Here is a 14,020-nt window from a genome sequence, read left to right on the forward strand (position 1 = left end):
TCTAACAGGTTCAGTTATTTCCAGTGATTCAATTTTCGTTTCAGAAACGAAAATTCTATTTAAAATTCAAAAGCCAAAATTGAAATAAAAGGTGTTATAAATTACCTTCATGAAAGGATGTCACTTTTTTCCCCCTGTTGTGAATAAGTACAAATAAAATAACAGGAAACGGAAATAGAACTGTAAAGTCCAGCATTTTAAAAAAAAAGGGGGAAAAAAAGATTAAGACCGGAAGTGATTATCTGACTACAAAATAAGAGCGTTGGCACTGTGGCGACCCCGAACAGGACAAGCCGAGGGGAAACCAAGTGTCGATATTAAATAACTTTCATATAGAATAGTACTGCAGTCGAATAATCAGTGGTCCCTTATATCAGATTCACTGTTCATACAACGGAATGTTCAGTTTTGTGCAGTGGACCATTCAGGGTTCCATAATATTCAGTGTGTCATGGTTAAAGGTCGGGCTGAGGCGCACCACCACGTTCTTGTTCTGTAGTCAGATAATCCAGTTATTTGTTATCAAGTGACTTTATACCTTATTTCAATCAGAAAAATAAACAAACCACCCCTTTTCCATTGTTATTCCAGAAACCAAAGTCAAATAACGAAAAGACACATAGATCATGGTGCCATTTTATCCTCCCATTTCTCGACTGATATCAACTTATTTCAATATCGATTTTTCTGATTTTATTTCACAATTATAGAAACGTCTTATTACACTATAATTTACATGAAATACAGAGAAAGCTGTCATCAAGGTAAACAGAATTTTAGCACGTTCGTGTGCCATTTGGAAGTTTCGAAGTATTTACGTTTTTTATGTTGTACAGTATAGAAACTAGTCAAAGTAAACAAACGCCACTCAAAAGTTGTGACTCAGTGTATTTAAACAAAGTAACCTATTGCTACTTTTTTAAATTATGAAAACCCCGAAGTGTAGTTTTTTTAGTAATATGGATCAGTGTGTGGTAGCTGTTACTCAATCACTTTGTGCAATGCAATGATAAAGACCTGTTAAAAGCATTTTGACAACTGGCCAGTATAAATATGAAGAACAGATAGTCATTCAAATGGATTTCATGGATTTCTTGAGTTACATCTTGGGAGGAAAAAATCAGTTTTTTTACCTCACATCAATACTTAACCCTTTAACTATTAGGGATAAAGACACATTTTACTATCTACATTTTGTGAACAGTCCAAACTGCTCACAGTGCATCGCTGTACAAACCAAATGTTGAGTATATTCACACAAATGCAGACATTATCTTTCTAAAATCACTGGACTTTATTTTTTTTAATAACTTTCTCCAAACATTACATGTAATCTTTAAATGATACAGTATATATATACATACACGTCGGTGTATCTCTTTATCTAAAAAGTTGAGGGCCACTGAACAATGCAGCTGTGCGTTTCAAGACAGGATTGCATTTAGGACGTTTGTGTACTTGAGAAATCCACATATGGGGGTGGTAAGTCACCAGGAATCGAACACGTATTCAGAGACTGGAGTGCCATCAGTTTTTGTCTTACAGCAAAGCTGGTTTGGAGGGTGAACTGTGCAAGAGCTTCTGGGTGAGTGGCAAAATGATAATGAGGGATTCAAACCAGGAGAGCAGCAGCATCTTCCTCAACAGGGAAGCAGTGCAAAACAACGGACCAGCTACTTGATTGAACCAACTAAATACACCACATATGGCAAACAGCACCTTTAACAGTGTACCTAGGGACAATCATTTTATTTCTTTGTTACATCATAACTTATATTTCTGTAGAACTAAGGGGGGAAAGCCCCAACATACTGTAAGATGGTTTGTGAAACACTGACATGCTGCATTGAACTCAGTTCACAATGCTCTAAGCTGGCCAACAGGACAATGTTTGGCTTCAGAATCACAAGACGCTCCTTGTAAAAACTGAACAATCATTTTCATACAGATCTTTGGTACATACCAGCTATTTGATTCCAGCTGCTGCATGGATCAGATATTTTAAAAAAAACAAACTCCTCTGAAATTCTCATGATTGGGTTCTTCACCCACTGATGGAAAACATGAGTGAATAAATGGACAACGGAATGGGTATTTTCCAGTTTAAACCAATAACTTGATAGAATATACCCAGTGCAGGACTGAGCTTGTGGAAGTGATCTCTTCCTGTCTTAACTATACCACATATTCTCTGCACACAACTAGTGGAAGTTTGTTGAGGAGTGGGAATCCCTTGGGCTAAGCATCAATAAGAGCATGTCCGAGCACTGGAGGGAGAGAGGTGGCTGGCTGGGGCTCAAGTGAGATGGGAGGTCAACCATGTCACAGACGTGGCTTCTACATCATCCCCAACTGCATTAGTGTGTTGGCATATGCCATGGGCTTGACATTTGGATGAGGCTGCAAAAGAAAACAAATATTAGCTCTTCTTCTTTTCCTTTCGGCTTTTCCCATCAGGGGTCGCCACAGTGAATCAGTTGCCTCCATCTAACCCTGTCTTCTACATCCTCTTCTCTCACACCAACTACTTTCATGTCCTCTTTCACTACATCCATAAACCTCCTCTTTGGTCTTCCTCTAGGCCTCCCGCCTGGCAGTTCAAAACTCAGCATCCTTCTACCAATATATTCCCTATCTCTCCTCTGGACATGTCCAAACCATCTCAGTCTGTCCTCTCTGACTTTATCTCCAAGACCTCTAACATGTGCTGTCCCTCTGATGTACTCATTCCTGATCCTATCCTTCCTGGTCACTCCCAGAGAGAACCTCAGCATCTTCATCTCTGCTACCTCCAGCTCTGTCTCCTGTCTTTTCCTCAGTGACACTGTCTCTAGACTCTAGACAGTTCCTGTTATTCTAGCTGAATCACACAATACACCTGACACCTTTCTATTTTGTCCATTGTTCTGGACTGTTGACCTTAAGTACTTAAAATCCTCCACCTTCTTGATCTCTTCTCCCTGTAACCTCACTCTTCCACTTGGGTCCCTCTCATTCACACACATGTACTGTGTCTTACTGCGGCTAACCTTCATTCCTCTCCTTTCCAGGACAAACCTCCACCTCTCTAGCTTCTCCTCCACCTGTTCCCTGCTCTCACTGCAGATAACAATGTCATCTGCAAACATCATAGTCCATGGAGATTCCTGTCTAACCTCGTCTGTCAGCCTGTCCATCACCATAGCGAACAAGAAGGGGCTCAGAGCTGATCCCTGATGCAGTCCCACCTCCACCTGAACTCCTCTGTCACACTGATACTGCAAAAATTATTTTAGAAGCCTTTCTATCTGGGGTTCCAACTACCGGTAATAATACTAAATAGCCACTTGCAAAAGAGGATTACCCAAATGGAAATCAAATATGATGACTATATTTGACAATATGAGTCACACTCATTGTCTACAATTATCCACACTCCAGTGGTTCTGTTCTATCCCTAACTAAATCAATTGGCATGATTAAAATAATGACATCATATAAAACACATCTAGGCACATTGTGACCACTAGAGAGCAGGATACTGACCACAGCAGTGAACTGGTGAAACTCTGGCTTGAGGTCCGATCCCCTGAGGTGAATATAAGCTCCTTTGTTTCCCATCTGATCACTGAAAGAAATTGAAGTACAAAACCTTTATGTTAATGTAAAAGTGACAACTGGCTCATCACTCTTAATGAATCAGTACGAATACTTACCAGTAGTTGGGTGCTGAGAACACGGTGATGCACTTCCCTGAATGAGTGACTTCGTAGCCCTCAGCTTTGACCTCATGACTACGCACAATATAATCCAGCTTATTCTGTTCCAGGAAACGCTCCGTCACATCGGGGCCGAACTGACAACTCACTCCTCTCTTGCTGATGGACCTACCATTCTGTACGACACAGACAGACATGGACAAATTAATTCTTTAACAATACCAGAAGAGATCACAAGCTATTGCTTGCCAATTGTATTCATTGTAGCAATGGGGTGGGAACTGACCTGAGGTTGTGGATCTGACCAAAGAAGGTCACACATGGGCCCTGTGAGACAGAAAGGCAAGATAGAGAAATATACTCATTTTGTTTTGAGACTTAGTCTCCTTGAGTAAGATTCAAAATCATGCTGTATCTGTGGTACAATCCAACCTGAGTCTGGTGGTTGTCTGTTCCTGTCAATTTTTCTTAAATCTTCCAATGTGACACCATCTTCACTAAACAGTCCACCGTGCATAACCTGGGATGGAGGATCTTATTAGGGCTGTGTGCACAGTTCAATACATTAATTCTCTGTCATTAAGGGTTAGGGTAGTCTGCTGCATGATCTGGGATAATAATGGCCATGTGTCCCTTAACAAAGATCCCAGTGCAGCACTTGGGGAGCAAGCTGGTGTAGACTGACATTTCATAGGGTAGATGAATGCTCACAGCCCACTGTGCCATTGCTTACCAGTACTTTGTTGTTGATACATTGTGCAAGAGGCAGCCACTGGAAGACCTCACTAAACAGCTGGAACATCTGGGCTGTGTACTTGGCTTTGATCTCCCCTTCAAATCCATACATCTGGTTCATGTTGTCTGTCTCATGGTTACCTAGAGGTAAAAGTCTTGGATCAGTCATCACTTTTAAGTAGCGCTAATAAAACAGCAGGGACCAAAAATTACATGTCAGAAATCACTGTCGTCAGACAGTGCGCACTCACCCCTAAGCAAATGGAAGTTGTCAGGGTAGAGCAGCTTGAAACCAAAGAGTGTGAGAATGACCTCAAGAGAGAAAGAGCCACGATCCACAAAGTCACCATTGAACAGCTGAATTCAGTTGTTAAGCATTACAAAGCACACAATTTGGTTTTGAAGCTTTAAGCTGTTCACTGAGACACAGAGCAACAGAAAAAAAGAGGACTGCAGTCAACAGGAATAGGACTTGGCAGCATGTTGCCTGTGTAATTAAACATGACGCAACAAAGTTAAAAAAGTTACTGTTCGAGAGTTGCCTCACAAATAAGAAGAGCTTTTTAAAGACATCATACCTTAGGCAGTTTTATGTCAAGTCCTGCAATACAATGTATTGTGACTGCTGCATCCCACCATGCATCAGTAATGCAGAGTTCTTTCTAATACACAGACAATGAATTACATTTAATTTGGGTAAATGCCTGCAAAAAGAAAGGATACATAAGGGTTGGTGTCTGATGGTAAACCGTTCAGCGTGAAGATGTTGAGGAGATCATAGTATTGCCCATGAGTGTCCCCACAAATAGTTATTTTTTCTGTCTGTGGAAGAGAGCAGTAGCATTATGTTAGTTCTTGACACTCTTCTCAAAAGAAAATACCCCTCACACAACATGCTTTCCTGTGTAAAGTCCAAACAACAGGGCAAAAAACTGTCCAGGCAAGCCGTCTTTAATTTGGAAAGTTAACATGTCGTTTTCCTGCTGCATTTGAAATTTCAGTGTCTAAGATGAAGAATTGCATTCCTGTTGCCAGATTTAAACTTTTCCCAGAAACAGCCCATTAGATGTGAAGAAAAGCAGAAATCCCTCATTCCGCCGCTGTCTTACAGGCTGACAAGAGTTGATAGTCTAATAATGCATTCATTGCTGCTCTCTGTTTATGAAATACGAAGTCATTTCTATCACGAGCTTCTGCAAAGTCCTCACCTCTTTTAATGTGATTTCAACCAGACTCGGTAGTTTTGATAGAACATCTTTAACTTGCACCAAAATCTAAAAGAATGTAAAAAGAAATAAACAATTAAAAATGTATGTTTCCATCAGTACCTGTATATGCCTGTGGGTCTGCACCACATACATCTGTGCTGTTCGTGCATATATGGTACATTTGACAATAAAGTTGACTATGACTATGATATTTACCTGATAAGCACACTTTCTGTGTAGTTTCTTCTGGTCCTTAAACCAATCCATCATGTCCTTCATGAATGTGACCGTAACCTTCCCATCTTCCAGTTTGGGTCCAACGTAATCGTCCTCAATAGCTGCGACACAAGATCATTGTTATCTTAGACAAAAAAATCCAGTGATTCCAAGTATTTCATTATCAGTTTCTTTCGCTCTGTCAGCACACATGAGACTAAAACACATTATGTTTAAAGATGGTTTTATATATCTGCTGAAGAACACATGAAACATACTCATGCTTTCAATGTCCAGTGAGTCCACAACAGATTTTTTAATCTCGTCGCTGGCAATGGCTCTTTCAAAAGCCTTCTGCTTCACAATCTTGTTACATTCTTGATACTTCATCTTGGCATCTTTGTCATTTGGCCGAACCCTCACAACCTGTAATAACACAGAAATTATACAAAATGCCTATAATGATTACAGATATTCTTTTACACATGAAACTGATTCAACATAGGGTAGGGTTAGTACTTTTCATTACTTGAAAATGCAAACAGTTCATATTACTTCATATATTGTAATGTGTGGACAAATGGAAAACAGTGACAATACAATTTTATCATTCCAGAAGCAGATAAAATTCTACTTCCAACCTCATACAGCTTTATGAGGAAGTTGTCATGTAGTTTTCTAGTTTGTCATAACAGGTCTCTAATGGCAATGGATTTAAATGGGATCACGACTGGATTGAAGGGACATCTCTACTCTAAAATAAGGAAACATAAACAACGTGACTTGTGTTGTCAGACCAACAGATGAAATCACAATTTTTTGGGGAGAAAACAAATCTGCATAAAATTTTAATTTAATTATACAATGCATATTGATAATATTTCCTACATTCTATTTTCAATCTTCATGGCAGATAAAATAATGCAGCAGACGAGTCGAATATAGTTCATTTATTACCGTCTCATAGTCCTTAAGTGCAGCCTTGAACTTGCCCAGTGCCATGTTTGAGGTGGCACGACGATAATATCCCTTGATGTAGTTTTTGTCTATGTCCAGGGCCTTCGTAGCATCAGCCAAGGCATAACCATAGCACTCTGTACGCAGGTATGCCAGGCTTCGGTTGCTGTAGTAGATGGCATTGGATGGATTGAGCTCCAATGCTTCTGTGTAGTATTTGATGGCATTTTCATAGTCTTTATCTGAAAAATACGTATCACATCTTAAGTTGACACAAAATAGATCAACAAATGAGTGCAGAGTATTATGTATATTTGCTTAGTCTATTTTGTTACACAGAGAAATGTGAAATTTGCTTGGTCAATGGAGTGAATTAGATTTGGTTGAAAAAAAATCAAAAAATATTTTCTACAATTATTAATACACCAAAATGATTGCAGAAAATTACATTAACAATGAAAATAATCGTGAATTACCACAGCATTTCTGTTTGTTCACAAAAACACTGAAAAACGGTGTTGAAGCAATCATTGGCAGTACTGGTTTACTATTTATTTACTAGTAAGCTGTTACTACAGTTGCACAATAATGCCAAAATAAAATGTGTTGAAATAGTTCTGACATTATTTTGTTTCTGTATCAACTTCAGTGATATATCAGTGTTTGCTCTGTTTGCCTCTTTGCACTTCAGTGTACTGATCTGGGCGTTTCAATGTTTGTTTGTTTTGTTTGTTTGTTTTTTCATACAGTGCCAGTGTCAGTAAAAAATAAATTGGCATAGGAATTAGTTCAATCAAGACCCAGCCGGGATTTCTCCTCCCAGAATAGAAAGAATACAATTAAACTTTATTAATCCTCGTAGGGAAATCGATACTGCTACAGCCTTTCGAAATAAACACCCATCTACAATGATAGGGACCGTATTTCATTAGAATGTAGCCACAAGGAAAGGACAATCTTTGGTGGGGGGTTTTTTCTACCTGTGAGTCTGAGAGGACTGTAATTACATCTGTGCTGTATATGTCATTAATATATGGTACTTCTGACAATAAAGTTGACTATGACTGTAACTGAACAGTCTGTGCTCAGGTGACTCAACCCATGCTCCGCCTCAGTGCTCTTAACGCGCCTGTTCGCTGTTAACTTAAAGCTACACAATCACCTGTCAGCTAATTATCATTCTAGAATAACATTCGTGAGTAAAACAGAGGGACGTGCGCATGAATACGTTTCATCAAGAAACCACTAGCCTGAACAGGTTAGCAGTACACTATGCATGACGCGCAGCAGCATGCGTTAACGTCGATGCTGTTGCTGCCGTTATTCTGGTTTCTAGCTAGTGTTAGCTAAATGAGCTAACCAGTCCAGAGTAATCCAATGAATGGGGTTTACACTTAGCGTGCAATGTGATCGTAGCCTATCATTAGCAATCAGCTTCTTGTCCAGCGTCTTGCGATATAATTGCGTCAATAACATTATTTTCGGTTAAATAGTTATCCGATAAAAACTCCTGGGAAAAGTAATTGAATTGACAGGTCTGTCATACCTACCTTTGAAGTACTTATTTGCCTTCTCCTTCAATAACTCTGCATCATTACCGCCTTCCGCCATTTTCTTCACACTGCCGTATTCCGATTGGTGCGCCATTGACGGTGCTGTCGTAAAAGTCGTAAAGTCTCTCTTCAATGGATTTTTTTAAAAATACAATAATAGGCTCCGGCTCCTCGTGACCCGCTGCGACGGATATAGCGGTGGTAATCTGAAGATGACTGACTGACTGACAATAATAAATGCTTGGTAGCTGCTTCTATAATACACTACTGATATTAAAAGAAATATATTAAGAAGAAATGGTTGGGTCAATTGGAGGTTTGCCAAAGGACTAGTCTTAACATTAAAGGATCGGGGAATGTGTCTTTAAGGAAAAAGAGGAAAAGGAAGAGCAAAGAGAGTAAGAATCGCCTCCAATTCGTCTCCAGACACAATGATGAGAAGGTTACAACAAGCAAATGTAGACAAGGACACCAGCACAAATTGCTTTTGATAAGATGCAATAGCAGAGGCAAATGGAAAGGATTTTGAACAAAGCATCAAAGACACACAGAGTGTAGGATTTTACCGTCACCTGGACAACCTGACAGAGCATTGTAATACTCCCAAGTTCAGCTGGACCAAGCAGAAGAGGATCCATTGTTTTCTTTCATGCTTTATTTGTGGTTATTTTGTTTTTTTTACAAAATGCAACAGTCCAGGTGGAATTCTGTCTGCCTTTAGTTCATTACGTTTCCAAACCTGCAGGGGGCAGTAGAGACCCTCACTGAAATATCAATGAACTAAATGCAAGTCAACTGGTTGTGTTTGTAGGCAACAATGAGAATACTGATACAAAGAATTAAAGTGAGATTAACCAGAAGAATGTTTGGGCGGTGAGTAAAATATTACAATCAAAACGTTACTTAACAAGGCAGTCACAGACTGCAACATCCCACATCCCCTTCGTCTTTCTATCTTATCCAGTTCCTGAGTGTACAAAAGTTTAACTTTGACCTTGACCTAGTTTTCTCAGGGTCAAGGTTATCATCTCATTTTCATCCCCTTTGCCACCCACGTAATGTGCTTTTGTTTCATCCTTCTATCTGCAACGGTTGCGAAGATATTTGGTGGACATACTCAAGGACGAACGGACGGACAAACTAAAGGATGAACACAGAAACAATTACAATACATCACCGCTTTGAAACGGGATGTAAAAATTGGATAACTCATTTATATACCCAGTTTTCCTTGTCTGGAATACTCTATTCATACAGCTCTGTGTCTGACGTCACCCCTGCAATACTCAAATTAAAATGCAGACTCATGTCCAATATGAGTACAGCATCAGTCATAAATACTTCTGAACTTCTTGAGACCTGGGGATGTTACAGCGGAAATTGCCTGCCATCTGAATTGCAGTGTTGGCCTCTGGCAACTGTTGGTATAGCAATAAGTGGACAAAGGCACAGGTGCATATCTCCAAAAGTTTACTCACACATAACATCTGATGCGACCCAGCCTCAAATAAATGATTTGTAAAAACATCACACAACCTTAAGTAGAAGTATATCCAAATGTAAGACTTACTGTGCTTGAAGGTCCACATTAAATGCAGTCAAAAAGTGCTGAGGGTCAATGTATCGGGAAACAGGTGTCAGTTTTGGATACTACAAAAGAAAAATCAACCATTTGAGATGTAGGTCTGTGGTTTGTGTTAGATCGTTAGGGTTACAAGTTCAACAGCATAAGAGACGATAAGAAGGACCATGTGACACAAAGGATACAGCCCAGTCCAGTCTGTAGCCCTGACTCATAAACGACATCCCGCTGTAAAGAGTAAGAGGCTAAACAATCAGGTGACTCACAAGGACCCCCATCAAACACTTAATAACCCTGAAGCATGAGTTCACTTTCTCTCAGCAAAATTACGTATGAGTCGTCTTTTTCTTTCAACCGTTACCTGTGTACTGCTTTGACAGTTTTACTAGTTGTGCTTGAGGGAAGGGAAAAAAGCAACCAGCAAGACGTACTGAGACACGCTGACGTTAGAGCCTCTGCCCCACATGAGAGTAAACTCAGACAGTGAGTGGGAGAGACAGTGTGGGAGGGAGAGTGGCAGAGAAACTCTGACATGCTTGGAGGAGGGAAATCGCTGTCCTCTTGGGTGTAGATGCATGAGCAGCTTTGGAGGGGTCCTGAGAAAGTTAAAACAAACACGCAGAGTAGTGCAGAGATATACGAGCAACCGGAGAAAGAAACAGATGAAGGTCAGTGGGAATGTGAGTGACATTCCACGGTCACAAGCCAATGAGTGATGAGGCCGCAGAGTGAGTGGAGTATATGTTACATAGGCCTGATCCAAAACTCATTACTATTTATTATCCTGTCGCATGTAAGAGCTTTGCATAGGACTAGTGAATGTTTTTAGACACCCCTCTGTTTTTTACGCCGCTCCTCTAAACGTTTTGTCAGACTTTGCCAGTTGTCTCCCCTCCTTTGCTCCACTCTTATATATAATTCTTTAATTATTGCTGGACTTTGGGGGGGGGGGTTGCACATATTTGAACCATATGTTTTGTGTAGTGGGGCAGGGCAAAGGATGTCAAGAGGAATAAAAAGAGAAATTGGGAAACAGAGATCATCCTAATGATCTCCACCCTTCCTCTTACTTCTCATTTCCCTCTATCATGTTTTTGCTTTAGACACTTTGATTTCTCTGTAACCTATGTAGAGGATGGAAAGACACACACACACACACACACACACACACACACACACACACACACACACACACACACACACACACACACACACACACACACACACACACACACACACACATACACACTTCACAATAGTTTTTAATTCTATCTTCTATGAATCATACACAAATCACAAAGATTGCTCACATTATAAGGAGGAACATTAAAAAGCATCACCTCCCCCTCCCAGTTGAACCCCCTGTTGATCAGTGCAGCCATCAGCCCTTGTGTAAATCAATGTACTGGGATGACACATTGCATAATCACCACAGTTATTTCATTGCAGGGGGGAAAGAAGAGATGAAAATACCTGCCAAATATGTCTATTGCTGACTTTACCTTTCTGCACTGGAGCCTCTTGTGTTTTATCCTCTTTTTTTGGACTTGGAGGAGGTCTGGAGAACATTACAGAAACTGTGTTCATATTTTGTTGCGCATCTGCTTACAATTCTTGTGGGGCGGTTAAGCACAAAGTTGGTACATTGTGGACTTGCATGAAATTCCTTCAGTATTAGCCCTGGTGAATGGATATGTTTGATATAAAGTAAATATAATTTGACTTGAATCTTCTTCTTTTCCTTTCGGCTTTTCCCTTCAGGGGTCGCCACAGCGAATCAATTGCCTCCATCTAACTCTGTCTTCTGCATCCTCTTCTCTCACACCAGCTACCTTCATGTCCTCTTTCACTACATCCATAAACCTCCTCTTTGGTCTTCCTCTAGGCCTCCTGCCTGGCAGTTCAAAACTCAGCATCCTTCTACCAATATATTCATTATCTCTCCTCTGGACATGTCCAAACCATCTCAGTCTGGCCTCTCTGACTTTATCTCCAAAACCTCTAACATGTGCTGTCCCTCTGATGTACTCATTCCTGATCCTATCCTTCCTGGTCACTCCCAGAGAGAACCTCAGCATCTTCATCTCTGCTACCTCCAGCTCTGTCTCCTGTCTTTTCCTCAGTGACTCTGTCTCTAGACCAAACAACATGGCTGGTCTCACCACAGTTTTGTACACCTTTCCTTTCATTTTAGCTGAAACTCTTCCATCACACATCACACCTGACACTTTTCTCTACCCGTTCCATCCTGCCTGTACACGCTTCTTCACCTCTTTTCCAGACTCACCATTGCTCTGGACTGTTGACTCTAAGTACTTAAAATCCTCCACCTTCTTGATCACTTCTCCCTGTAACCTTACTATTCCACTTGGGTCCCTCTCATTCACACACATGTACTCTGTCTTACTGCGGCTAACCTTCATTCCTCTCCTTTCCAGGACAAACCTCCACCTCTCTAGCTTCTCCTCCACCTGTTCCCTGCTCTCACTGCAGATCACAATGTCATCTGAAAACATCATAGTCCATGGAGATTCCTGTCTAACCTCATCTGTCAGCCTGTCCATCACCATAGCGAACAAGAAGGGGCTCAGAGCTGATCCCTGATACAGTCCTGCCTCCACCTTGAACTCCTCTGTCACACCTACAGCACACCTCACCACTGTCTTACAGTCCTCATACATGTCCTGCACCACTCTAACATACTTCTCAGCCGCTCCAGACTTCCTCATACAATATCACAGTTCCCCTCTGGGCACACTGTCATCAGCTTTCTCCAGATCTACAAAAACGCAATGCAGCTCCATTTGGCCTTCTCTGTACTTCTCTATCAATAACCTCAAAGCAAATACTGCATCTGTAGTACTCTTTTTTGGCATGAAACCATACTGCTGCTCACAAATGCTCTCTTCTGCCCTTAGTCTAGCTTCCACTACTCTTTCCAATAACTTCATTGTATGGCGCATCAGCTTTATTCCTCTGTAGTTGCCACAACTCTGCACATCTCCCTTGTTCTTAAAAATGGGCACCAGCACACTTCTCCTCCATTCCTCAGGCATTTTCTCACTATCTAAGATCCTGTTGAACAAACCAGTCAGAAACTCTACTGCCACCTCTCCTAGACACTTCCAAACCTCTACAGGTATATCATCAGGACCGACTGCCTTTTCACTCTTCATCCTCTTCAGTGCCTTACTTCATCCTCACTAATCTTTGCTACTTCCTGGTCCACAGCAGTCACTTCTTCTAGTCTTTGTTCTCTCTCATTTTCCACTTTCATCAACTCTTCAAAGTACTCTTTCCATCTTCCCATCACACTACTGGCACCTGTCAATAGACTTCCATCCCTATCCTTAATCACCCTAACCTGCTGCACGTTCTTCCCATCTCTGTCTCTCTGTCTTGCCAACCTGTATAGATCAGTCTCTCCCTCCTTACTGTCCAACCTAGCATACAAGTCATCATAAGCCCCTTGTTCGGCCTTTGCTACCTCTACCTTCACCTTATGCTGCATCTCCCTGTACTCCTGTCTACTCTCCTCAGTCCTCTCGGTGTCCCACTTCTTCTTAGCTAACCTCTTTCTCTGTATACACTCCTGTACCTCCTCATTCCACCAGCAAGTCTCCTTATCTACTTTCCTTCCAGATGACACACCAAGTACTCTCCTACCTGTCTCCCTGATCACATCATCTGTAGTTGTCCAGTCATCTGGAAGCACCTCCTGACCACCCAGAGCCTGTCTTAACTTCTTCCTAAAAGTCATGCAACACTCGTTGCACTCGCACGCTTCTACCATTTCGTTCTCTGCTCTGCCTTTGCCCTCTTCATCTTCCTCACCACCAGAGTCATCCTACACACCACCATCCTATGCTGTTTGTCTACACTCTCACCTACCACTGATCTCCTTCAGATTACACTGTCTACACAAGATGTAGTCTACCTGTGTGCTCCTACCTCCACTCTTATAGGTCACCCTATGTTCCTGCCTCTTCTGTAAGAAAGTATTCACTACAGCCATTTCCATCCTTTTTGCAAAGTCAACTACCATCTGTCCTTCTTCGTTCCTCTCCTGGA

General features: G+C 41.1%; 1 protein-coding gene across 1 annotated transcript; it reads right to left on the minus strand.

Annotated features, from left to right (window-relative positions):
• Positions 1–1,292: 1,292 nt before the first annotated feature.
• ppp5c (protein phosphatase 5, catalytic subunit) lies at positions 1,293–8,461 on the minus strand. Its single transcript, XM_068317354.1, has 13 exons — positions 8,365–8,461; positions 6,815–7,056; positions 6,136–6,283; positions 5,858–5,979; positions 5,642–5,707; positions 5,157–5,255; positions 4,685–4,790; positions 4,432–4,574; positions 4,131–4,218; positions 3,985–4,025; positions 3,696–3,874; positions 3,526–3,607; positions 1,293–2,400 (listed from the first exon to the last, which is right to left on the minus strand). Exons 1-13 carry the CDS (start codon positions 8,459–8,461, stop codon positions 2,338–2,340), a joined length of 1,476 nt encoding a protein of 491 aa, XP_068173455.1. The 3' UTR covers positions 1,293–2,337.
• Positions 8,462–14,020: the final 5,559 nt, after the last annotated feature.

The sequence above is a fragment of the Antennarius striatus genome, chromosome 6, assembly GCF_040054535.1.
Source record: "Antennarius striatus isolate MH-2024 chromosome 6, ASM4005453v1, whole genome shotgun sequence".
Taxonomy (NCBI): Eukaryota; Metazoa; Chordata; class Actinopteri; order Lophiiformes; family Antennariidae; genus Antennarius; species Antennarius striatus.

Bases quoted from the DNA above. Each gene is read 5' to 3' on its own strand.
- ppp5c (XM_068317354.1), bottom strand. From the start codon at position 8,461: ATGGCGCACCAATCGGAATACGGCAGTGTGAAGAAAATGGCGGAAGGC. The intron at 6,284-6,814 runs GTAATAAATGAA...GTGTTATTACAG, and splicing joins CACTTAAGGACTATGAGACG to GTTGTGAGGGTTCGGCCAAA. The intron at 4,219-4,431 runs GTAAGCAATGGC...CCTCCATCCCAG, and splicing joins GTATCAACAACAAAGTACTG to GTTATGCACGGTGGACTGTT.